At 41.4% G+C, this 25,185-nt stretch overlaps 1 protein-coding gene across 1 annotated transcript in view; it reads left to right on the forward strand.

Moving 5' to 3' along the window:
• Positions 1–8,231: 8,231 nt before the first annotated feature.
• LOC133760707 (coiled-coil domain-containing protein 30-like) overlaps positions 8,232–25,185 on the forward strand; it is an 84,732-nt gene continuing 67,778 nt past the window's right edge. The window contains exons 1-4 of the mRNA XM_062193292.1: positions 8,232–8,357; positions 9,906–10,043; positions 14,219–14,382; positions 24,698–24,941. Of these exons, the coding sequence (XP_062049276.1) occupies positions 8,241–8,357; positions 9,906–10,043; positions 14,219–14,382; positions 24,698–24,941 (663 nt within the window). The 5' untranslated portion in view covers positions 8,232–8,240. The remainder of the gene's footprint in view (positions 8,358–9,905; positions 10,044–14,218; positions 14,383–24,697; positions 24,942–25,185) is intronic.

Below are 25,185 nucleotides of genomic sequence, written 5' to 3' on the forward strand. Positions count from 1 at the left end.
AGAAGAACATAGCTTTTGATGGAAATTTTATACAAGTGATCCAGATCCCAAAGCATTTTTTTTTTTCAAAGAATTGTAATAAGAGATGGAGCATGGCTTTACCAGATGATTCTAAAGACAGAGCACAATCAAAACAATGGCCGCCAGGAGGTGGAAGGGGGCCAGTTAATGCAAAAGTGGACCAGTCAAGAACAAAGGACATGATAATAGCTGGAGAGTGAGAGAGAGAGAGATGGAAAGAGAAAGAGGAATTTTCTGGCTGGCGCTGTGGCTCAACAGGCTAATCCTCCGCCTAGTAGCGCTGGCACACTGGGTTCTAGCCCTGGTCGGGGCACCGGATTCTGTCCTGGTTGCCCCTCTTCCAGGCCAGCCCTCTGCTGTGGCCCAGGAGTGCAGTGGAGGATGGCCCAAGTGGTTGGGCCCTGCACCCCATGGGAGACCAGGAGAAGCACCTGGCTCTTGCCATCGGATCAGCGCGGTGCGCCGGCCGCAGCGCGCCAGCCATGGTGGCCATTGGAGGGTGAACCAATGGCAAAAGGAAGACCTTTCTCTTTGTCTCTCTCTCACTGTCCATTCTGCCTGTCAAAAATTAAAAAAAAAAAAAAAAAAAAAAAAAAAAAAAAAAAAAAAGAGGAATCTTCTGTCCACTGGTTCATTCCCCAGATGGCTGCACCAGCGAGGGCTGGACCAGGCAGGAGCCAGGAGCCAGGAGCTCTTGCTGTCTCCCATGTGGTGGCAGGGATCCGAGTACGTGGGCCATCTTCTACTGCTTTCCCCAAGTGCATTAGCAGGAAGCTGGGTCAGAAGGAGAGCAGCTGGGACTCAAAGCAGTGCTCTAGTATGGGATGCCAACATTGCAAGAGGCCTCTTAACCTTCTGTACCACAATGCCAACCCCACTTACTTGATTTTTATTTATTTATAAGTCAGAGACAGAGAGATCGCCCATCTTCTTGTTTACTCCCCAAGTGCCCACAACCATAACTGGCCCAGGCCAAAGCCAAGATCTGGGAGCTCAATCTGGGTCTCCTCCATGGGTAGCAGGGACCCAACTACTGCAGCCATCACTTGCTGCCTCCGATTATTAGCAGGAAGCTGAGATCAGGAGTAGACCCTGATCTTGAACTCAGGCATTCAGATATGGGTTGTGGGTGCCCCAAACAGTGTCTTAACTGCTGTGCTAAATACCTGCCCCACTTTTCTTTAATGTTTTACACACAGTATTATAATTCTTTTTCCTGTGTCTAATAATCCTCTCTGCTGTGTTGTAAACCAGTTTTTTTTTTTTTTCCCTTGGCATCAAGACTTGAAATATGTATGGATTTCCCAAATAGTAAGATGAAGCTTCATATTGACTCTGAAGATCCTTTCTCTTCATCCCAGGTGGAGCCAGCTGGAGTGAGTGATGAGGAACATTGTAAATGCATGCTTCTTCTCTGTAGAGATGTTTGCCAGGGAAGGCAATCAGTAAACAGCAGAGTTAAATGACCTTTCAAAGTCATTTCCTCCATAAAGAGGAGATAACTCAATGGGCTTTATCTTCAGTGTTCTCTTTTAATCATTCATGAAGAAAAAGCCTTGAGCTTCCTGGATTGTGTCCGGCAACCAGGCCATGGTGATATCAATAATAACGGGTACCTGAAGGCTAGTTCCTAGCAGAAGTGAGTGACCCGAGTGCTGTCATCAGCAGACAAGAAGCACAGCCCTTTCCCAAGAGCGCATTCCCAGATCTGACGTGGTTCCATGCTGTCCTCAGTGCGGATCTTCAGCTTTGCCATGGGCACTGGGGTGCCTCCTGCAGTCATTCCTTCCTGATTGCTGACGACTTTCTCTTCTGTTTCTCACCAAAAGGAAGTCAAATGATGATGTGATGTTTACTTTCCTGTGTCAGTTTGTCAGGATACCCAGACATCTAGTTAAACTTTATTTCTAGGTGTGTCAGTGAGGGCATTTCCAGAAGAGATTAGTCTTTGAGTCTGTAGCAGATTGCGATACAGATTCCAAATTTAAGGGGGCATCACAGAGTCAACAGAGGGCCTGAATAGCACAAAAAGATGGAATAAGGGAGTTTACCCTCTCTGCCTGTTTGAGCTGGGTCATTTGTTTTCTGTTGTCTGCTCAGCCTCCGTAATTACATGAGCCAATTCTTCATCTCCCCCGCACACACACACTCCCACCCCATGTATCCCCTGTTGGTTCTGGTTATCTGGAGAACACTGTCTAAAGCAGATAGGCACTAATGTTTAAGTGTTTGCAATGTTGCAATGACTCTGCTAAGGGATTGACTAACTCATTTATCATTAGCAAATTCTGGGAGGTAGATATTATTCGTGTAGCTTTACAAATGAGGAAAGCAAGATTACAAATTCAGGGCTGGCACTGTGGCATAGCAAGTTAAGCTGCTGCCTGCCGAGTTGGCATCGAATATGGACGCTGGTTCAAGTCCCTGCTGTTCACTTCTGATCTAGCTCCCTGCTAATGCACCTGGGAAGGCAGCGGAAGATGGCCAAGGGCTTGGGCCCTGCATCCACGTGGGAGACCTGGAAGAAGCTCCTGGCTCCTGGCTCCTGGCTTCAGCCTGGCTGTTGCGGCCGTTTGGGGAGTGAACCAGCAGATGCAAACTTCTGTCTCTCTGCCTCTGCCCTCTCCCTTTCTGTAACCCCACCTTCCAAATAAATAAATGAATCTTTTTAAAAATCACAAATTCATAAATATGAGAGCTCAACCTGAACAAGACCCATGTTTTTGTTTTTAAGCTGTTTCCAGGTATCCTTGATATTGCATCGAAGATGCAAACCTCTTGGTCTTCTACCTCCCCACCAATCAGAGAAGCCTCCACTTCTGGGTACTTTGTACAGTGTTTCCCCTAATAATTCATTTGAAAATAAAAGGAAGAGGGGATCCCTGAGTCTTAAAAAGGAAGAATAGTGTAGAACAGCACTCCTTTCTATCAAGCAGACTCCTTGAGATAGAACTGTGTTCCTGACCCATCTTGGCCTGCAGACTTACCACTCAGTGGGGCCTCTTGGTGCTGTTGGTACACATGTTCTCAGAGAAATGCTTAGAATGGAAGGAGTGCCAGGTGTCTGGCAGGAATCATGATAGCCACAGCATGCTGAGCATCTGTAATGCGCCAAGATCTGCTCTATTTGCCTTACAAACATCCTCTCGGGAATCCCTGGAGCAGTCCTCCCCAAGGTATTTAGGAGTGTTGCCATTTCACACTCACATTTGTGAGAACTTATGGGAACTTGACCAGAGAAAGAATCAGATTCAGGAATTGATCCAGGTTTACCTGGCCCTACTGCTCATTTTCTACATTATACTACCTCTTGTGTAGATTTACAGAGGGGATTTATTATAACCCATAGGGACCATTGCATGACCAGCACTGAGCACATGAACTACCTCCCCTAGAGAGATGACTGGGCAGTGTTCTATTCTGTACATAGTCTCATTTGACTGTGCACATCCTGGGTAAGCACGCACAGGGTTGGCAGTAAAACTCATCAGATGGTGCCTGGGACTCACAGTTTAGTTCAGAGCACTGGAAGATCCCCACCTTCCAGGTAGTAGAACACCAAATGTGGAAAATTCTGAACTGTTAAACCGTTGTTCTCCAGTCCTTGGTGGCTATTTCATGCTAATTGGGCAATCTGAAAACAAATCACTACATCTCCTCTGTTTACTGCCGGCTACAGGTGAGGTAGGCTCCTCTCAGCTACCTGGAAAGCTTTATATCTCATTGTCCATTTCTCACATTATTTCCTGAACCTTTCCTGTGTTTTTCTATTTTAAATTTCGTTGGTGATCTCAGGAGGTATATAAATGCCTGAATACATTATTGTATTCAATATGTTGCAAATTATTACACATTTCAAATATATCTTATTTTGAAAAGCTATCTTTTTTAAATTATAGCATTAAAAATACATAACATTCTTTTTATCATTCCAATTTTAGTATATGTGCTGCCAAAGCAAGCACATAACATTCTTTTTAAAAAGGTTGTTTATTTATTTATGTGAGAGGCAGAGAGAGATTGATCATCCGCTGGTTCACTCCCTAAATGTCTGCAGAGGATAGACCTGGACCAGGCTGAAGCTGAGGGCCAGGAAATTCAATCCAGGTATCCCACTTGGATAGCCATCACCTGCTGCCTCCCAGGTGCATGTTAGCAGGAAGGTGGAATCAGAAGCAGAGCTGGGACTTGACCCCAGGCACTCTGATATGACAAGGGCATCAAATCAGCATGCTATACTAGTGCCCACTGCACATGACATTCCTACACTATGAAAACACAAAGGAAATGAAGAGTTTGTAAGAGCTGAAGTGCTTCCTCTGCTGTGTTCTGAGGCATCTCACATGGTGTAAGACAGCTAAGAAAATTCTTGCCTTGATTATGAATGCCTCAGCCTGTCATATGCAGATTTGCAGAAACATTCAGCAGAGGTGGTGGCTGATGAAGGGGAAAAGATTCATCCTAGGAAAAAAAATACGTCATCCTTCCTCACATCAATGTACAATGTTGTCAAGTCAATACAATTCTCATTAGGCTTATGGTCCATAGAGCTGGACAGGAAGAACTGTGAAAGTCGTACCTGAATCTTAGCATTCATTTTTCTCTTAGCATTCCCCATTATTTCAACTCATCATTTTGGGATTACTACCTATTTTATGGATGTCAAATATGAGAAAGTTTTAATAAGTAAAAAGTTATAATAAGTTTGATTAACTCAGAACAGTCAGAGTTCTGTAGTGGATTTTTCTAATGCTTATTCCCTTTAGTTCAGCTGCCAAACAACAGCAAAGGCTCACATCCGTAATAAAGCAAATCTCCAAAGGCTGCAGGACCAGATAGGAGGTGAAACTTGCTGTTCGGAAGAGATCTCATGGGTATAGCCTCAGGGAAGGATGCTTAAGGAATGTAGCTTTTTTTTTTTTTTCCAAATAACGTGTGTATGTGTTATAACTAATGATTTATTTGGATTAAGATTTCCATCTTAGAGCTCAAGTTATCAATATTATAGGAAGACAGAAAAGAACCAGTATGAAAGGTCAAGAGACAATTAAAGCACAAGATCTGAATGAGGTAAGATATTAAAAAGACAATATTTTGCTACATTTTCTGATACAGGTAAGGTAAACTCCATAAGGATGCTTAAGAATTACTGAAAATGGGCAAAAGGAGAAAGCACACTTCCAGACATGGTAACGCTACATTCTAAGATTGTGATCAGTAGTTACAGAATACCCTTCCCAGGGCATTCCCAGCAGTCAGTTAGAAAGGAGCCACTAAACATGTCTTTCAGATAAACTAGTCTGTCAAGATTTTAAGAGTGAAAAATTAGGACAAGCTGATAATAATCTAAACTCTCTTATAGAACTTGTTCTATGAATGGGGTGTCCATGGAGAGAGAGAGAAAAAAAGAGAGAGAAAGATTCAGGCATCATTATCCCTATTTTACACATGAGGAAACCAGCTCTAAAAGTGAAGTAACTGCTCTGGATCTCTCTGTTGTTAGCTAGTAGTACAGAACTGATAGGGCTTCCTGCTGTCACACCATTCTTCACTGCCCAACTTCCAGGGTACACATGTATCAGTTGCATGCTGTTTCCTAATTGGCCAAATCTAACATGCAGTTAGTTTCCTGGGCAGGTGTGCTTTCACCATGGAGCAGTGTCCACAGCTTGCTTGATGACAGGGTAGTCATCAAGGAAATTGTCCCCATTCTCACAGTTTGCTCACTAAGCTGCATTTTTATTTTAATTTAATTACTTGGTATGTTAAAAATTTTTTTTTTGAGTTCAGTATGATTATTTGATACATGTATACATGTGTAATGATCAGATTGGTTTAGTTAACATTTCCATCTCCTTAAACTTAAAACGTATTTTTTGGTTAGCACATAGTTACACATGTTTATGGGGGTACAATGTGGCGTTTGGTTACCTGCAACAATGTATGTTGATTAAATCAGGGTGAGCCACATTTGCCTCTCTTTATAATTACTCTCTAGTTAGAACCTTCAAGCTCCCCTCTTCCAATTATTCATAAAGTATAGACTAGGTTATTGTGAACTACAGTCACCTCACTGTGCTTTACAACACTAGAACTTAATCCTTCTGTCTAACTGTTTTGGATGGAAGGAATCAGTTCCTAACAGATTTTTGTACAAAAGAGAAAACACACTTTGACAAGATTGAATAGAGTAGATGTTAAAAGGACTTCTCTCAATCAGAAAACTTAATTGTAGCTTAGACAGCACCTTTCTTAGCTCCTCTAATAATGACTCTGTCCTTTGTTCTAGGCCCTGTCTAGTGCACTTGGGCCTCATTCCTTTGTAATCATAACCTCTACTCTACCACCAATGGCTCTACTCCCAACCTGTGTGTACTGATGGTCCTCTTCCCCACTTAATGCTGTATAATTGTTCAAACCTGGTAAATGCCACTCTTAGGATCATTGGTTACTATCCTCACTCTGTCTTTTATGACCTTGTCTAAATATGATCAGAGTCGGCAAACTTGGAAGGCTTCCATAGCCTTGGCAACTCATGACGACAGCCTAGGATGGTTATTGGCGCCATAAACTAGAGTGTCAATTTGTTGGGTCAACAACAGGAGCCACTGTGCACTTGCTCCTCATGTGGGATCTCTGTCCTTAATGTGCTGTACATTGTGATTTAATGCTATAACTAGTACTCAAACAGTATGTTTCACTTTGTGTTTCTATGTGGGTGCAAACTGTTGAAATCTTTATACTAAATTGATCTTCTGTATATAAAGAGAATTGAAAATGAATCTTGATGCAAATGGAAGGGGAGAGGGAGCGGGAGAGGGGAGGGTTGCGGGTGGGAGGGAAGTTATGGGGGGGGGGAAGCCATTGTAATCCATAAGCTGTACACTGGAAATTTATATTCATTAAATAAAAGTTAAAAAAAAAAAAAAAGGACTTTTGGCTGGCGCCGTGGCTCAATAGGCTAATCCTCCACCTTGCGGCGCTGGCACACCGGGTTCTAGTCCCGGTCGGGGCGCCGGATTCTGTCCCGGTTGCCCCTCTTCCAGGCCAGCTCTCTGCTATGGCCCGGGAAGGCAGTGGAGGATGGCCCAAGTCCTTGGGCCCTGTACCTGCGTGGGATCCCAGGAGAAGCACCTGGCTCCTGGCTTCGGATCAGCGCAGTGCGCCGGCCGCAGAGCGTTGGCCGCGGCGGCCATTGGAGGGTGAACCAATGGCAAAAGGAAGACCTTTCTCTCTGTCTCTCTCTCTGTCCACTCTGCCTGTCAAAAAAAAAAAAAAAGGACTTTTTTAAGTTAGACTTGGATTTGAATCCCGTACTGACTGTGTGACCTTGGTCATGTTATCTAACTTATCTAAGCCTTGCCTATCTCTTCTGAAAAAGAATGTAATAGTAATCCCAGTCTCTTGGGAGTCCTGGGAAAACAAAATAAGATAATTCATGTAAAGCATGTCCCATAGCATCTAACATATAGGAAGCTCTTGATAAGTAGTAGCTGCCACCATTATTACTCCGATGATGATGATGATTATTATTTTTTTTTTTTTTGACAGGCAGAGTGGATAGTGAGAGAGAGAGAGAGAGAGAGAAAGGTCTTCCTTTTGCCATTGGTTCACCCTCCAATGGCCGCCGCGGCCAGCGCTCTGCGGCCGGCGCACTGCGCTGATCCGAAGCCAGGAGCCAGGTGCTTCTCCTGGGATCCCACGCAGGTGCAGGGCCCAAGGACTTGGGCCATCCTCCACTGCCTTCCCAGGCCATAGCAGAGAGCTGGCCTGGAAGAGGGGCAATCGGGATAGAATCCGGCGCCCCAACAGGGACTAGAACCTGGTGTGCCGGCGCCACAAGGTGGAGGATTAGCCTGTTGAGCCACGGCGCTGGCCCCGATGATTATTATCACTTAATTTGGATGAATTTGAACAACACCTTATATTTATAGGTACCTAGATTTATAAAATACTTTCAAAATCATATTTTATTCCTACTGTGATGGCTATAATGTAGGAAGAATGAGTATTACTACATTGTACAGTTGCATGAACAGGCTTGTTGAGAAAAATATATGTTAGGAGCAATGGTACCCTGAACTAGTTTTCCTCGGTTCATATTCCCTGGGTGACTTATAATTGAGTTAGGCAGAAAAATGTTATTATCAGAATTTATAGGAAACACTGCTATTGTATGTAGAATTAATTGTGTAAAATGCTTTTTACAGATATTTAAAATGAGCCAAGAAAAAATTGAAATATTTGAAAATGATTTATCAAAAGAGAAAAAGAAGAGAAAGCAATTAGCATGCAGTCTTAATTCCATACAGAAGGCTTTGAAAGTTAAAAGTGAGGTACTGCCATTCAAGATGTTGTTTTTCTCTTATAATAATCCTAACTTGGGAATTTCACATTATCTCCTATTTTAAAATAAATTATAACTATATATCTTAGCCTGTGGTGCCATAAGCGGTACTATAGACTCAGTAGCTAAAATAACAGATATTAATTTTCATACAGTTTTGGAGGCTGGGAAATCTAAGCTCAAGCTGCTGAACAGTTCATTTCCTGTGGAGGGCCTCTCTTCCTGGCTTGCAGACAGCTGCCTTCTTGATCTATGCTCACATGATGGAGACAGAAGAAGCTCTGGTGTCTTCCTTTTTTTTTTACAAAAGCACCAAGCCTATCAAATCAGAAACTCACCCTTACATTCTCATTTGACCTTTATCACCTCCTTGATATTGGGGATTAGGGCTTCAGCGCACAAAGGGGGTGGCCACAATTCAGTCCATGGCACTATAGAATGTGTACCTCTAGTGACAATAACGGAGTAGGTAGCTCTGTTGCTTCCCCAAGCTGAGTTCCAGCACTAGTCAAAGACTCCTGCAAATGGCAGGTGATTGATTGTTATGGTGTTCATAGACTCATGTATTTGTCTCCTGTTTTAACCTCATACTGAAAGATCTATCAGGACACGATCAATCTATACTTTGAAGAGAAGCATGGAAGTGAGTTTGTGGAAGTCCAGATCACCAATGATACTGAATCAGTTTGCAGGATGGGTGGCAGTCAGTATAATGCCCCAGATCCTATCCTAATGAAATGAGATAGGGAATTGATACCATTTGCCCTTCCTATGGTGTTGGGAAGACACTCCCTTATCATCTTGCCTTTTTGTTGAGTGCTATCAGCACACTCCCCTCTCTGACTTCAAGGTTTTGGGGAAGTACCAAGTAGCTGTTCTTCTAAAGTAAATTTTGCGTAACCTGTTCCCTTCATTGGACACCACAGTCTGACTCTCAGACCCTAATCTTCCACTCTATAGCCCATTTGATCAATGTAAAAATTTGATGAAAATCTTCATCTGACTGAAGCGTGTTCTCTCATGGATATGAAAGGAAAATCAGAGGACTAGTCACTGGGTATACACTGTTAAATAAGGCAGTATAATTTGTATTTAAAAGCACAGAGTCTGAAGTCAGATAGACATGGGTCTGCAATCTCAGCTTTGCAACTTCCTGGCTTTGTGAACCTAGGTGGGTCATTTAATTTCTCCAGGCCTTAGTTTCAATAATCCATCGCTAGGATTGTCACAAGATTAAAGGAAAACCACATAACACATTATTCTGTTAAAGGTAGTTTTTAAAATACATTTCAAAACAGATAATAACCATTTAATACAGGAGTCTCTGAACATTTTACCTCTATACAAACCTTGCTTAATGTAGGAATGACACTAGAAACCCAGTCTTTCAACCTGTGGATCAGAGAAACAGAATGCTAAGGTTAATTAAAAATTTTTAACAAAACATTATCAGAACCATTTTAAGACTGTTTTAGAAATATTATACCTTGTATGAAGAAATAATCTTATTCTAGAAATTATCTTCATTTTTTAATAGGAATTAGAAAAATCAAAATCAGAACTTACATTCCTGTATGATGAAATTCAAAGTCTTCCAGGGGCAGTAGACAGCAGAGACCATTTTTTAACAGCATATGACCTGCTACAGAAAGAGAATTCTGAATTAGAAACAAAGGTGAGATTGAATTGTTAAACATTTAAATGTTCAATATTTAATATATTTTAATGAGGGTAGGATAGAAGGAAATAATTTTCAATAAGAAATGACTTGGAGATTAAAGCTTATTATTATAGAACAAATTGCCATATAAAATGGATCATAAGTCAAGTTATATTTGCATTTCAGGACAAATATTAAGACTTCAACCAGTACTTGGTATTTAGAATTAATGTGTGAATTTTTAACTTTAGATCAGCTTCATGACAACTTAATTGCTAGAGCACATATTACAATGTGAAAAGTTTACTTAAATGTCTTCAATTTAGAAAACTATAGTTCTGTTACAGTGAGAAGTGGGCTTATGCTTAAAATTAGGAAAATGCTTAAATGTCCTGACCTAAATTTGTTCCCTGAGTTTAAAAATGACTACCAGATCAGAGTTACTCTAATGGTAGATGGAGAGGTTACCTGTGGTGTAATTTCTAGAGTCCTACCTGTTATGTTATCTTCTCCTGGCTGAAAATTCCTTTCCTCAATCACTCTTTCAATCCAGATTAAAATGGTAGCAAGGAATGCAGGTTTGACAGCAACAGTTAAAATATACTGGGTTGTATTTTAATGTCATGTATGAGATGAAGAGCTAGATCAAGGCCTAATTCATCCTATCTGTAGTTGTTTAGAAACGAAGTAGCAAGTTGCTGAAGGATTGAGATCTGGATCCCCAGTGTGACAGTAAGGAAGGAAAAGATCCAGAATGCTGCCTGGGAGGGTGAATGTGTAGGGCACACCCTGCAACTAAGCATAGCTTGTGGGGCCTTGGCACACAGAGAGTTATCACTGTGTGCAAGGAAAGAACTATGTGTTTCAGAGAATCATCAAGAAAGTTAACACAAAGGAGGGACTGGAGTGAGAAGAGTATAATGTATCCTATAAGATATTAATGTAAGATCGAGAAACCCAGATCACTATCCTGGTAATATAGATCTAGCTATCCCACTCTCTCCCTTGTGTTTTAACCTGTTTATGTTGAAACAATTTCACACTTTATACAAAAGTTACCAAAATATTACAAAGAATTCCCATAAGCCTCCACACTTCTAAAAACTAGCAGGATGCAGTGTTTGCCTTATTATTGTCTCTCCCTACACACACACACTGTGAACCCTTAGAAAGTAACTTAGAGGTATAATCTTTACCTGTAAATATTTCCATGTGTGTTTGCTAAAAATAACAATATATCTTATGTTACTACAATACAAATCTGAAAAATCATAAAACTAACAGCGAGTCAGTATTTCTACTACATTTACAACTTGGATTCAGATTTACCAGTTACCCCACTCTCTAACAAAGGAACAGTATTTTTTCTAGTAGAAGACCTAATGCAGGATCATAAATTGTATGTAACTGCCACGTCCTAAGCTCCTTTCATCTCCGCCTGTTCCTCAGTCTGTGTTCGTCTTTCATGACCTTGTTGTTTTTGAAGAGCACTGTCGTAGTCTGTTTGAGCAGCTGTAACAGAACGCCAGAAACCAAGTGGCTTCAACAGCATTTATTTCTTACAGTTGTGGAGGCTGGGAACCCAAGACCAGTGTGCTAACAGATCCCGTGTTCGGTAGGACTCCCTTTCTGCACACTGTCGTCTTCTCATTGCACCATCACATGGCTGAGTGCTGAGGGCAGAGACAGGAGGCAATCTCTGTCCTGTTTTGTCTTAAAATGGCACGAATGTCCTCGTGAGGGGTCTACCCTTGTGACCTAATCATTTCTCAAAGCCCTTCCAAATCCCATACCACTGAGAGTTAGGATTGCAGCATCTTGAGGGAACACAAGCATACAGGCTGTAACTGGTGTGGACCACTGACTGTGAAGAATGTCTCTCAGCTGATTTGTCTGAGGTCTCCTCACAACACAACTCAGGTTACTTCTTTTCAGGGGGCAGGGGGTGGAGCAGGAATACTACAGAAATGTTGTTCTGTCCTTTTCAGTGTATTTTCTCAGGAGTGATCTGTTATTCATGATGTTAAGTTTGATCATTTGGTTAAGGCACCGTCTGATAGATTTCTCCACCTTTGCAATTAATACATGTTCGGGAGATTACTTTTGAGACTGTATGTGTTTTGTTTCCCATCAAACTTTTATCCCTTAAAAAGTTCCTGTTTTGAATATTTGATTCATTATATTCCATTTTCTCTTCAAAACTGAGGATGGTTTAGACTTAAAGGTTGGTTTGCCAGGTGTGGCTAAAGAGGTTGTGTCTTAAGTATTTGATGAAGTGCCCATCTTTTGTTTGGATCACAATACCCAGGCTCGAAGTTCAAGCTGAAAGGGCTGAGATCACGTAGGTCAACTCCTCCAGCTGATATATGAGAACTCTGAGGCCCAGCAATATTAAACTACTGCCAAGTTAATTCTCACCCTATGCACTGTCTATCCCACCCCAAGGCCTCAATCAGAAAATGGAATGATCAGCTTAATTTTTAAGGTATTTAAACATGGCTGATTATTAGGTTGAGCTGTTATTCATTAAGATAACATCCTGACAGGGAGAAACCTGTGGAACAGAGCTGGCCTGTTCCACAGTGCCAAGTCGGGGAAGATCCTGTAACTTTAACTTTCCTTGCAATAAAGAACAAAGTCTCTGCTCAGCAAGTTTGTCATGCAGAAATTCAGAATACCCAGAAATGTGTCATTGTCACCACCCCTTCAGAAACCTTCAGCAGTTCTCACATCAAATCTAAACTCCACTGTTTGCCATCCTTTACTTCTGAAGAACTGAACATTTATTATCAGCAATGTTTACTTCTCTTTTTTTTTCACAATGACCAGAGAATCAGTGATTAAGACACATTTTGGAAACCTTTTTCTTGCTTACAGTAATGCCAGCTCATTTTGAAAGTTGTCTTTCGAGGCCTTTCATAATCTGATCCCTCCGCGCAGCCTCGCGTTGTTTCCTCAGCTTCTCCTCCTGTAGCCTCTATTCCTTTCTCCACAGATTACTCTCACTCACTCTGTGCTAGTTCCTTTGACCATATTGCTCCCAAGCTTAGAATGTGCTGTTCATAGTCTCTTCTTCACCCATCTATATCATGCCATGCCCCAAGACCCAGTTAAAGCCAACCTTCTCCCCAGCGAAGGTTATAGTCCGTGTGAGATTTTTGAGATTATAGACCACAATCAAACACTGCAGTTTCTCTTCAGGGAACTGAAAAGGCGTAGGAAACCAAATTTAAAGAACTCGTAAAATAAACTTAAATTGATCTTTAGAATTAAAACCAATATGTTCTTAAAATCATACATAGTTATAAAAGAAACTGCATTTCCAGAGAGACTCAGGGTCTGAGCTAGGAATGCTATTGCCTCCTTTAGTGCAATACTTTGATGGGGATCCCTCTGCCATTCTTAGGACCAGGTCCTACCCATCCCTTCTACTGCCTGAAGGAAGTTGTCTTTCATTTTATATGAAAATATAAAGAGTAACCTTTGAGGAAAAGAATCTTGAGAATCTATTTATACAAAACAAATAAACAACAAACAAAACCTGAACACATGTTTTTCCCAATCACACAACAAGGCAGTGACTGAGAGCGTCAACTTGCATCAGAATTCCCTGGGAGACTTGTTTCAAGGGTGGATCTCTTCTCCCATCCTGCTTCTCTGATGGAATCTTGGGGTTGGGGCTGCAACAGTGCCCTTACTAAACTACTCAGGTGATGCTTTTATATGCTAACGTTTGAGAGCCACTATGATAGCCACTAAGATAGTCTGGGAGTCTTTACTAGCATGTGTTTTCAATAGTCGGTTGTTCTGTCTTGCGTGTATCCAGTCTTTCTAATGTTCTCTTTTACAACAGTGCATTCTTGCTTTTATGAGTCAGCAAAGTACATTTGAAACTTGACAACAAAGAAGTGTGGAAATAGCGTAGAACTCTGCAGATAGCATCATTTTGCTTGTTAAAAGGTAAAATAAAACTCAAAACACCAATGTATACACTTTTATGCCTATAGTAAAAATGGATTAATTTATATAACAACTACAAAGCATTAACCTGGAATGAAACTTCAATTAATACATCAGTTTATGTTATTTAAGGCAATAATTAAGCATTTAATAGAACCAGTATAGTTTTTTCACAGCTATACATAACAATATGCAAAATAGAATATTTGTCTTTTTACTTAACTTTACAGGTCTTGAAGCTTTCACAAGAATTTGAAAATTTAAATCATTTTACTCTCGGGGGGAAAACTGCAAATTTAATTACAAGTGAGAATACCTGTAAAGATCTTGTGTCTAAATTATCGATTTTGGAAATAGAGATTCAAAATCCAAAGGAAGAAAGAGAGGAACTCTGGTAAATAGAGAAAAATATCTTATCAATGACTTAGGATTCATTTTATTTATCTTGATCACTGCAAGAATTTGATATTCATTTCAAATGATGTGACTGGAAAAATTAGTCATAAGCCATCTCTAAAGAGTTTGTCTTTGATGTGTTATTATATTTTTAAACATTTTTTCTTTCTTTATAAAAAAATATGCTTTTTACAGAGAATTTAGAAAGCATGGAGAAACATAAAAGGATAATCATAACCTGTAATTCTCACTAGGATTATCTCAATTTTTCTTTCTTTTTTATATGCATACATATTTATATTTTTATGTAACTAAGATCATACCCTCCAGAGATGTTGTTTTTTGCTGTTTTTATTTAACATTGTGTCTGATAGCTACATTTTGAAAAACTTTCTTTCACTTTTTAATATGGGGGGGAAATAATCTTGTTGTATTTTTGCTTTTTCACAAAGAGTATCTTTCACAGAAATCTTTGAGGCTTTGAACAAATGCAGTGCTCTGCTTTGGCACAAATACAAGTACATGCAATCGAATTATGTTTGGACAAAAGCCTAAAAGTCAATAATCAAAAGGAAATGATAGATATGAATTTTTATTTAACTGCCTTACTAAAGGATGCACTCATCAATAAATTGGGGAAATACAGTCTAGAAATAACCAAACTTGTATCTTTGTAAGTGTTTGTAGAAGGAGATTAGTTTGCTAGCTTGGAGCCCCTGAATTTTATGCCCTCTTAAAATTTGCTTTAAACTTTAGAGCAAGCTCTGAGTCCAGGATTCGCCCTCAAGAGATATAGTGTCAGAAGCAGAAGAATATATTAGCGGGATGGTGGGGAAGAATATATTAGCAGGATGGTGGGGAAGGGACATGATCATGGTGGCAAGAACAAAAGCCACAAAGCTGGATCATAGCTGTCGTTTGCTGTAGGGGAGGAGAGCACTAGGAAGGTACATTACATGACTTTTAAGTGATACAGTTCTGGTATTTCTATAATTGATGAAATGGGAGGCTAATTAATCCACTTATGAACCACAGATGAAAAGACATTTATCTTGATAAATGACAATGGAGAAGAAATGGTCCAACTTAAAGCTCTATCAGAGGAGGAGTTGACATCAATGATCAAAGCAGATAAAAATCCACCCAACTGATTGGGGTAGTTGGCAGGGATACTTGCCACAGTGAGCAAGGCTGCGGCCTTCTTTCACCTGGGGACGAGGAGCCTTGCTGTAAGATACTGGGCTTCCTTCTGAAGAACTCCTTCCTGCCACCTGTTTCCACAACGTGGTTCACACTGCATCCTGTAGCTAGAACTGTGCGAAGTCAGTGCATCTGCCATATGCTTCCCTCTCTCCTTTACTCGTGGTGCTTTCCTGTGTCCACCTTCACAGCCAGCACTTACTCAGGTCCATATACAATCACCCATCAATAAATTGCACATCTACCATGTGCTGAGTACTGTAGGTAGATAATAAGGATACAGAATAAGACACAGTTGCTGTTCTTTGGCCCACACAGTCTGCTGGGGGAAGATAATGAAACAAAGCAGACTAGACAATACAGGAACACAAAGCTCAGGCCCTGGCCCAGACCAATGAACCAAAAATTATTCTTAAAGTGAATGAGTCTTGAAATATGACTGATCAAAGGCCAAGGCAAAAGACTGAAGAATAACTTTCAGGGGGATGGTGATGGCATGTACAAGGGAAAGCATCATTTATTTGAAGTCCTAAAAGTCGACCTCAATGGTGATATAAAATTATCAACTTAAACATTGGCCTGCTATAGATTTATTAAATTCTGAGTCCTGCCTGTGGTTGCTGTGGCAGAGCCAGACCACATGATTTCACAGGTTTCCTACAGCCTGTGGGCTGAGTGTTCCAACCCATGGCATAGAATGTGAAGAGAGAAAATGGGGAAGAGGTGATGAGAGTGAAGAGTTAGGCAAAGACCCAATTGCGAAAGGGCATGAATAGGAAACTTAGGCAATAGAAAACTACTGCAGCTTTTAGAAACACAGATAAGACAAAAATAGATTTGTTCTTTAAAAAAATGTCTCTGCCTGCTCTTTATAAAATAGATTGTTGGTGCAAAAATGAAGGTAGCAAGATGTGCATTGTGTCACAGCAGGTTAAGCTGCTACTTGGGATGCCTGCATCCCATATCAGAGTGTCACTTTTATTCCGAGTTACTCTTTCCAATCCAGGTTCCTACTGAGGCATTCTGAGAGGCAGCAGATTATGGTTCAAGTGCTTGGGCCCCTGCTACTCATGTGGGAGATGAAGATAAAGTTCCTGGCTTCTGGATTTGGCATTGGCCTGATCCTGGCCATTTTGGGAATGAAGCAGTGGGTAGAAGTTTCTCTCTCTCTCTCTCTCTCTCTCTCTCTCTCTGTGTGTGTGTGTGACTCTTTCAAGTACATGAAAATAAATAAACATTAAAAAAAGAATGAAGGAGGCCATCGCTGTGGCGTAGCAGGTAAAGCCACTGCCTGCAGTGCTGGCATCCCATATGGGCGCCAGTTTGAGACCCCGCCGCTCCACTTCCAATCCAGCTCTCTCTGCTATGGTCTGGGAAAGCAGTAGAAGATGGTCCAAGGCCTTGGGCCCCTGCACCCGCGTGAGAGACCTGGAAGAAACTTCTGGCTCCTGACTTCAGATTGGCTCAGATCCAGCCATTGCAGTCATCTGGGGAGTGAACCAGTGGATGAAAGACCTCTCTTTCTCTCTGCCTCTGCCTCTCTATAACTCTTCCTTTCAAATAAATAAATATATCTTTAGAAAAAAAGAATGAAGGTAGCAGTTAGGGGGTAATCTAGGTGGTAGATGGTGATATTTGTGGAGATAGAGCAAAGTCAGTGGAATTGAGAGGAAGAAAATCAATAGGACTTAAGGATTGGTGAGTATAGAGGCTGAGGAAGAGGCATGGTAGGCAGTGAGTTGGCTGTGGGAAGAGGTTAAGGATAACTTAAGTTTCTGATTTGATGGTGTCATTCACTGAGTAAGAGAATAAGTTTGAGGGAGGAGAAAAAGGAGTGTAGCTTTTGGCACATTGACTTTGAAATGTCGTTAGAATAGCCAACTGGAGACAGTCATCACACAATTGGGTTTAAGGATTTGGAGCTCAGAATTTACCTCTGGAATGGAGGTAAATTTGGGAATCCTCTACAAGCAGACGGTAACAAAAGCTGTGTGAATGAATGAAAAGGCCCCGTAAGTTGCTTGATAAAAGCACCTGTAGGCAGAAACCTAAGGAAAACCTCTCTCTAGAAGGCATAAAGAATATCCTCCTCGAACACACATCAAAGGCGACCAAGATGAAGCAGCCAGAGAAGCAGGGAAAAACCAGGAGAGTGTTACAGAAGCCAGGTTAGAGAGTATTTCAAAGAAGTGGTAGTTACATTAAGTACTGCCACGAAGTCCATGAAATAAGGAATACGGAGTGACTACTAAGTTTAGCAGTAAGGAAGTAAGAGCAGTTCCAGTGAAGGAAAAAACAGATTGCTTTCTAAATGACAGCCTATGGGGTGGTGAGTGGGAATGAACTGAGGAACAAGTAGGGAATGGAAACGTGAATGGTGAATGTAGACGAGGCTTCCCAAAAAGTTTGGTTGTGAAGGAGAAAAAAAGAGATGGAGCTGCGATAAGCAGAAACTGGTGTATGTTTAGATGCTTATGGGGATCAGCAAAGGGGCCAGCCTTAGCCGGGGGCGGGGGAGGGGGCATACCTGTCCATTTTAACAGGAAGAATAATAGAGGATAAATGGAGCTGCAGGTGAGTTTTTAGCGTAAGAAGAAATCAAAAGACAGGCTCAGTGGTTTCTGTGCTCTCTGTGAAGTGGGAAGCAAAGACACCTGCTGGAAGTGAGCGAGGAATAGAAACACCAGAGCATTTTAAAACTTTGAAATGATCAATGTGGAAATGGAAGAGATAGTAACAGGGGAGGGTAGTGGTATTGAAGGCCAAGTTGGGCTACAAAACCTGAAGTTATATGGCATCCATCTTTGAGAACACGTGATGATCCTTAGCAAAGCTCAGTAGTTCACTTTTAGGGAAGAAAAGACAGTGGTATTTACTCAAGGTTAAAGTTTTGCCACTTCAGCACCATGGAAGGAAAATGGGGTAAGAGAGTTGTTCATTTTGTTTACACAGTGATGGAAGTGATGAAGTCTAAAGTCTGCTGGATAAAGAAATAAGAAAAGGGAACTGATGGAGGAGACAAGGAGTACGAATTCTCAGTTGGCATTTCTTTTCTTTCCAGGCTTGAGCACTTCCTCCTGGCCTCTATGGTTTTTTTTTTCTGTTAAGATTCATTTATTTATTTAAAAAGGGGAGTTAGAGGGGGAGAGAGAGAGAGAGAGAGAGAGAGAGAGAGAGATGGATGGATCTTCCAACCACTGGTTCATTCCCCAAATGCTCCTGTCAAAACACAGGATTTTTCCCTTCAAAAGGTGTAAGAGACAACATATACACTAGAAACCAGAGTCAAACTGAACATATTCTTTAAAATAAATACATATTTTTATGGATAAAAGTGGGGCCAGCAAAAGTGAACTACCAGCCAAAAATGACATGGAGCTGAGAACATGCTCTGTAGCTAGCAAGGGCCTGGAGATCACCATGTCTCTCAAATTTCCCCTTCCTTCTATAGTAGTTTGTTTGTTCCAAAGATTGCCTCATTCATTTATTTATTTGACAGGCATAGTGACAGAGAGCGGGAGAGACACAACAGGAGCCCTGAACTCCATTCAGATCTCAATGGTGACAGGAGCCCAAGTACTTTGGCTGTCACCCACTGCTTTTCCCCAGTGAATTTGCAGGAAGCTGGATTAGAAGCAGAGCAGCCAGGACTCAGTCTGGCCCTGTACCACAATGCTAGCTGCTATAATAGTTTTCCATTTTTTTATTTGAAAAGGTTATGTAGTTCTGACAGAAACTCATCTGTTCTGTTATCTTTATACATCCTACAAAAAGCAGAGGTGGCACTTGATCCTAGACGCTCAGATATGAGATGCTGGTTTCCCAAGCAGAGATTCAACCCCCTGCTAACCCACTGCCACAACACCCTCCCCTCTGTAGTTTCTAATGAATGTCCATTCTCATTCTAATTGTTTTCTCTTATAGGTAAAACAATATTTCTTACTGCTTTCAAGATTTTTCTGTCTGTACTTTTTCAGAAGCTTGACTATTGTGTGGCTTGGTATGAATTTCTTTAGGTTTATCTTGTTTAGGGCCATCCCCGTCGTCTTGAATCTGTATGTTTATGTCATTTGGACAGTTTTATAGCTACTCTTTCTGCAAGTACTTTTCAGCTAAGCCTATATGCTCCTCTCTTCCTGTGATTTGATGGGATAAGGCACAGAGACTCTATTCATTTTTTTTTTCCATTCTGTTTTCTATCTCTTATTCAGATTGGGTCATTCTTAATGCTCTACCTTCAAGTTCACTGATTGTTTTCTCTATTCTTTCCATTCTGCTGGTAAGCCCAGGCATTGAGTTTTTAAAATTTTAGTTACTATATTTTTCAGTCCTAAAATTTCCATTTGATTCTTTTTTATGTATTTTATCTTTGTTGAAATTTTCTATTTCTTTTCTGAGACTTTTTTTTCTGTTTCAAGTATTTTCATAATCCCTCATGAAATGTATTTATAATGGCTGACTTACAATCTTTGTTAGAAAATTCTAACATCTCAGTCTTGGCATCAGTTCTTGTCTTTTTTCATTCAAGTCAAGACGTTCCTGTTTTGGGTTGTTGTGGTGAGTATGATGAGTGATTTTAGAATGAAATTTGGATATTTTGTATATCTTACTAAGTCCTTTGGTTAAGCTGATCTTTTTCTGGGGCTACTCCATGAAGGGAGGTGTTTGGGGGAGGTGAGTGCTGTCTCAGCACTGCCCAGAAGGGGCAGAAGTCACAGCCTCACCCAGCCTCCATGGACATCCAAGGAAGAAAAGGGTCCTTATTACAGCTGGTAAGGGTGGGAATTCCTCCTCCACCTGACTGAGAGGGAGAAGGGCGCTTCGTTATTGCTCCCTACTTGGGCTCCACTGATACCACAAGGCGGGTAGTGGGAATGGTCTCATTGTGCTGACTCTCCACCTGGCTTCCTCTGACACCACCCAGTGGAAAAGGAGTAACGTGCCCGTCTGCACTGCCAGCTTGGAGTAGAATGCTAAACTCCCCACATGGGGCATGGACACTGCAGTGTAGGAGAGCTCATCGCTGCCTGGCAGAGGTTAAAGTCCCTGCTCCCAGCTTGGGCTTCTCTGATTGCAACCCAGTGGTCTGGTGAGGGTAGAAGTCTAAGCTCCCAACTCAGCCAGTGAAGTGTCCTGCTGGAGGAAAGTAGGTGTTAAACAAAAGTCCTCTTACTTCCTTTGTATCCTTTTCTGGTGTTTGGCTAAAGATAGCTGAATTTGGGGGGTTTGTTGTTTGTTTGTTTTTGGCCTGTGCTTGTTGGCATTGTCTGGGTTGTTATCTTCTAAAGCTCTGAATCTGGCATATTTGAGTATGAAGCAAAAAGAAAACCTGTGCAATTTCCAGCATATCATTCCTCAGCTCCCAAATTCTATAGCTAGTCTGCCACCTTCTCTTCACCTTTCAGAATCTTCTTATATTTGTTTTATACGTAATGTTCAGAGCTTTTAGTTGCACTTAGTGAGAAAAATAAGGAAAGGTGGATTTCCATCTTCCGACAAGAAAAAGTCCTTTTTCCATCTCTAAACAAATAAAGTATATGTTTGCATTTTCCCAGTCTTTTACTTTTTAAAGATTTATTTTATTTATTTGAATGACGGAGTTACAGAGAAAGGTAGAGAGAGAGAGAGAGAGGTCTTCCATCCACTGGTTCATTCCCCAGATGGCCACAAAGGCCAGAGCTGCGCCAATCCGAAGCCAGGAGCCCGGCGCTTCTTCCAGGTCTCCCACGTGGGTGCAAGGGCCCAAGCACTTGGGCCATCTTCTACTGCTTTCCCAGGCCATAGCAGAGAGCTGGATGGGAAGAGGAGAAGCCAGGACTAGAACCGGCGCCCATATGGGATGCTGGCGCTTCAGGCCAGGGCATTAACCCACTGTGCCACAGCACCAACCTCTGTCCCAGTCTTTCTTAAAATATTTACTTATCTATGTATCTATTTATCAAAATGCAGAGTGACAGAGGAAGAAAGCAGGAGCTTCACTCCCCAAATGGCCACAATAGCAGTTCTGGGCTAGGCCAAATCTGGGAGCCAGGGATTCCACCTGATCTCCCATCTGGGTGGCAGGGGCCTAAGTACTTGGGCCATCTTCCACTGCCTTCCCACATGCATGAAGAGGGCATATGACCATCCAGTTTAACCCATTGTGTCACAACACTCACTCCTTTCCCATTCTTAATGTGATTTAGCTTCCACTGGGAGTAGGAAAAGGAAAAAGGGTTATAAATGATGTAAAATTCATTTTTATTTTATTAAAAAATTAGTTAAGGCATTTTTCTCTACTACATGCTATTTTGTATCATTTGGATATATTATCATTTGAAAACTGCTGAATCCAAAATAAAATATTTAATTATTTTCTATAGTGTATTAGAGGAAAGTTAAAAGGAAAAAGCACTCTTGAGATACAGTCTTTCTTCCTGTTCCTTTCCAGATTTTTCCAAGTGTACATTTTCCTATAGTATGCATGCAGGTACTTCAGAAAGTTCATAGACAAATGGAATTAAAAGATGAGTTTATTCTGGTACAAAATTTTGAAATTAATGCATTTTTTCATAATACACACATTTTCTATGATTTGTTATTTACTTGAAAGGCAGGATGACAAAGAGAGAGACAGAGAAAGAGATCCTCCATCTGCTTATTCACTCTCCAAATGGCCACAACAGCCAGGACTGAGCCAGGCTAAAGCCAGGAGCAAGGAACTCTATCTGGGTCTCTCACATGGGTGACAGTGACTCAGGTAGTTGGGCCATCAATTGCTACCTTCCCAGGTGCATCAGCAGGGAGCTATATCAGAAGTAAAGTAGTCAAAAACTTGAATGGCACTCTAATACGGGATGTGGGCATCCAAAAGTGTGGTTTGACCTGCTGTGCCAGTGGTGGCTGCCCCTTCCATGAACCTTTTGAATATCCTTCATATGTATGCATATGTAAAAATACATGTTTTTTTGTCTGATGATTTTACTTTGATAAATATTCTTCATGTTGATGACTAGTGTTTAGATCGCTTTCTGATTGAATTATCTTTACTCTCCTAGCCATTTTCATGTCTCAATTTAGTCACTGTATTAATAACGTAAACATTGTACATTCAGCTTTTTTGTAATGCATTATTTTTTTGTAATTATCTCTAATCTCATAGCCATTTTCATGTCTCAGCTTAGTCACTGTTTTAATAACATTGTTGTAACATCGTACATTCAGCTTTTTTGTAATGTATTATTTTGTTGTAAAGTAATCTCATGTGCAATCATTCGCAGTCTTGGCGTATTTGGTCTGCTCTACTCTTGGTCCACATTCTCTAACCATGCAAGGCGCACTTCCAGCTCTTGGTTTCCGCAGCTCACAGTCTCCTGCTTTTCCTCCCTCCTCAGACCCCTCAGGCTCCTCTGCCTGTTCCTCGTGTGGTTTTTGTCTCCTCCTCCAACTTCTGCTCTTTTCCCTGGGTTGTCTCATCCAACCCAGGGTTTATGTCACAGATTCTGCCCACAGACATCTCTCTGCTCCATATCCACATTCCCCAACTTTGGTCTTGCCCATTTGCCCCAGGCAGAAATCCAGGTGTCATCTATGACTCCTTTTCTTTTCTTTTAAGGATGTGTTTATTTATTTATTTATTTATTTAAAAGGAAGAATGACAAAGAGATAGAGACTGAGAGAGGGAGAGATCTTTCATCCACAGGTTCACTCCCCAAATGACTGCAACAGCCAGCATGGGGCCAGGCTGAAGCCAGCATCCTGGTCTCCCACATGGGTGGCCAAAGCCAGGAGCCCATGATTCAGTCTGAGTCTTATATGTGAGTGGCAGGGACCCAAGCACTTGAGCCATCGTCTGCTGCCTCCCAGGGTGCACATCAGCAGGAAACTGGAACAGAAGCAGAGTAGCCAGGACTCCAAACAGGCACTCCAATACAGAATATGGGTGTCACAAGCAGCAACTTAACTGCTGTGCCAAACACCTACTCCCCATGAACTTTTTGAAGACCTTCATATATACACACTTCTTCCTTTACATTTATTTAGCTTGTGTCTACTCACCTGTCAGGCCTCATATTACCGTCAGCCCTACGCATCTGGAGGCTCCTCAGCTATAGACTCAACTCAGTGGTGGTTCAAAAATGTTTTTTAAAAATTGCATCCAGGTGGGCATTGTGGTACAGCAAGTTAAACTGCTGCTGCTTGGGACATACACATCCCATATCGGAGTGCCCACTTCATGTCTAGCTACTCTGTGCTTTCAATCCAGATTCTTGCTAATGAACCTGAGATGCAGCAGATGATGGCCTAAGGTATTGGGCCCCTGCCACCCATGTGGGAGAGCCGGTTGGAGTTCCTGGCTCCTTGTTATGGCCTGGCCTAGCTTCAGCTGTTATGGGCTTTTGGGAGTGAACCAGTGGATGGCAGATCTCTCTCTGTATCTCTGTCTCTGTTTATCTCTCTGTTGCTTTAAAAAGAAAATTGCTCTACTAACATATGTACAGACTTTTTTCTTTGTCATTATTCCCAAAACAATATAGTATAACAACTATTTCTATAACATTTACATTGTATTGGTTATTATAAATAATACTAGAGATGGTTTGAAGCACAAGGAAGGATATGTGTAGGTCATTCTAATACTCCACCAGTTTCTATCAGTCACTCAGATGTCGGAATCTGCAGGGGTCCTGGGACAAATCCTCCATGGATACTGAGGGATCATTGTACTTATTACTCATTTAGTCTAATCATATACATACCTGTCTTTCTTTCTCACTAAATTGTAAGCCCCTTAGGTCAGAGAGTTTGTCCTGTTACAGACCTAGTGCTTGCTAAAATGCCTGGCTTCCTGTTGAGTTATTTCTTTAAGAAAAAATCTTTATAATGTTTGCCCAATGTCATACTAAACTTTGAAAAGTTATAGAATTCAGTTAAAGTGATTGTGGTAAACAGAAGTCTGTGAGTGAGAAATATAACTCACTGTTTCTAAGGTTACTTATAATAATATTCCTCTGCCTGAGAAGTCATTTGAAAATCTTGCTTGCAGTACCATCCTGACTTGTAAGATATTTTCTCCCTGTTCTGCTACTCTGGTAAGCACTTTGATAGTTTCTTACTGTTGTATTTGCACCAAGTCCCACATTAGGAGAAAGTGAGCAGAAGGAAGCTCCAGAGGAATCAGGGGAGGAAGGCACTGCCCCAGCAGAGAGGCAGAAGGAAGAGGACTCCCAGCAGAATCGAGAGATGAAGGGTGAAGAACAGCCCTTGACCGTGAAGCCTGAGGAGGTTGTGAGGCTTAGAGAAGAGCTGAGCCATATTGATCAGAGCCTCCTGCAGTCTCAGAGCTCTGGGGATAGTTCAGATGACAGTAGTGCCCAGGTAGGTGCTGTAAACACACGCTCACATGGGGTTCATTTCCTACTACTAGATGTGAATGTAAACTTTTTAAAAACTTTATTTATTTGAGATACACACAGAGAGACAGACAGAAAGAGAATAAGATCTCTTATTTGCTGGTTCACTCCCCAAACGCCCACAATAGCCAGGACTGGACCAGGGCTGCTGAAGCTGAGAGTCAGGAATACAGTCAGGTCTCCGACATGAGTGGAAGAACCAATTACTT

This window comes from Lepus europaeus, chromosome 5 (assembly GCF_033115175.1).
Source record: "Lepus europaeus isolate LE1 chromosome 5, mLepTim1.pri, whole genome shotgun sequence".
In the NCBI taxonomy this organism is placed as follows: domain Eukaryota; kingdom Metazoa; phylum Chordata; class Mammalia; order Lagomorpha; family Leporidae; genus Lepus; species Lepus europaeus.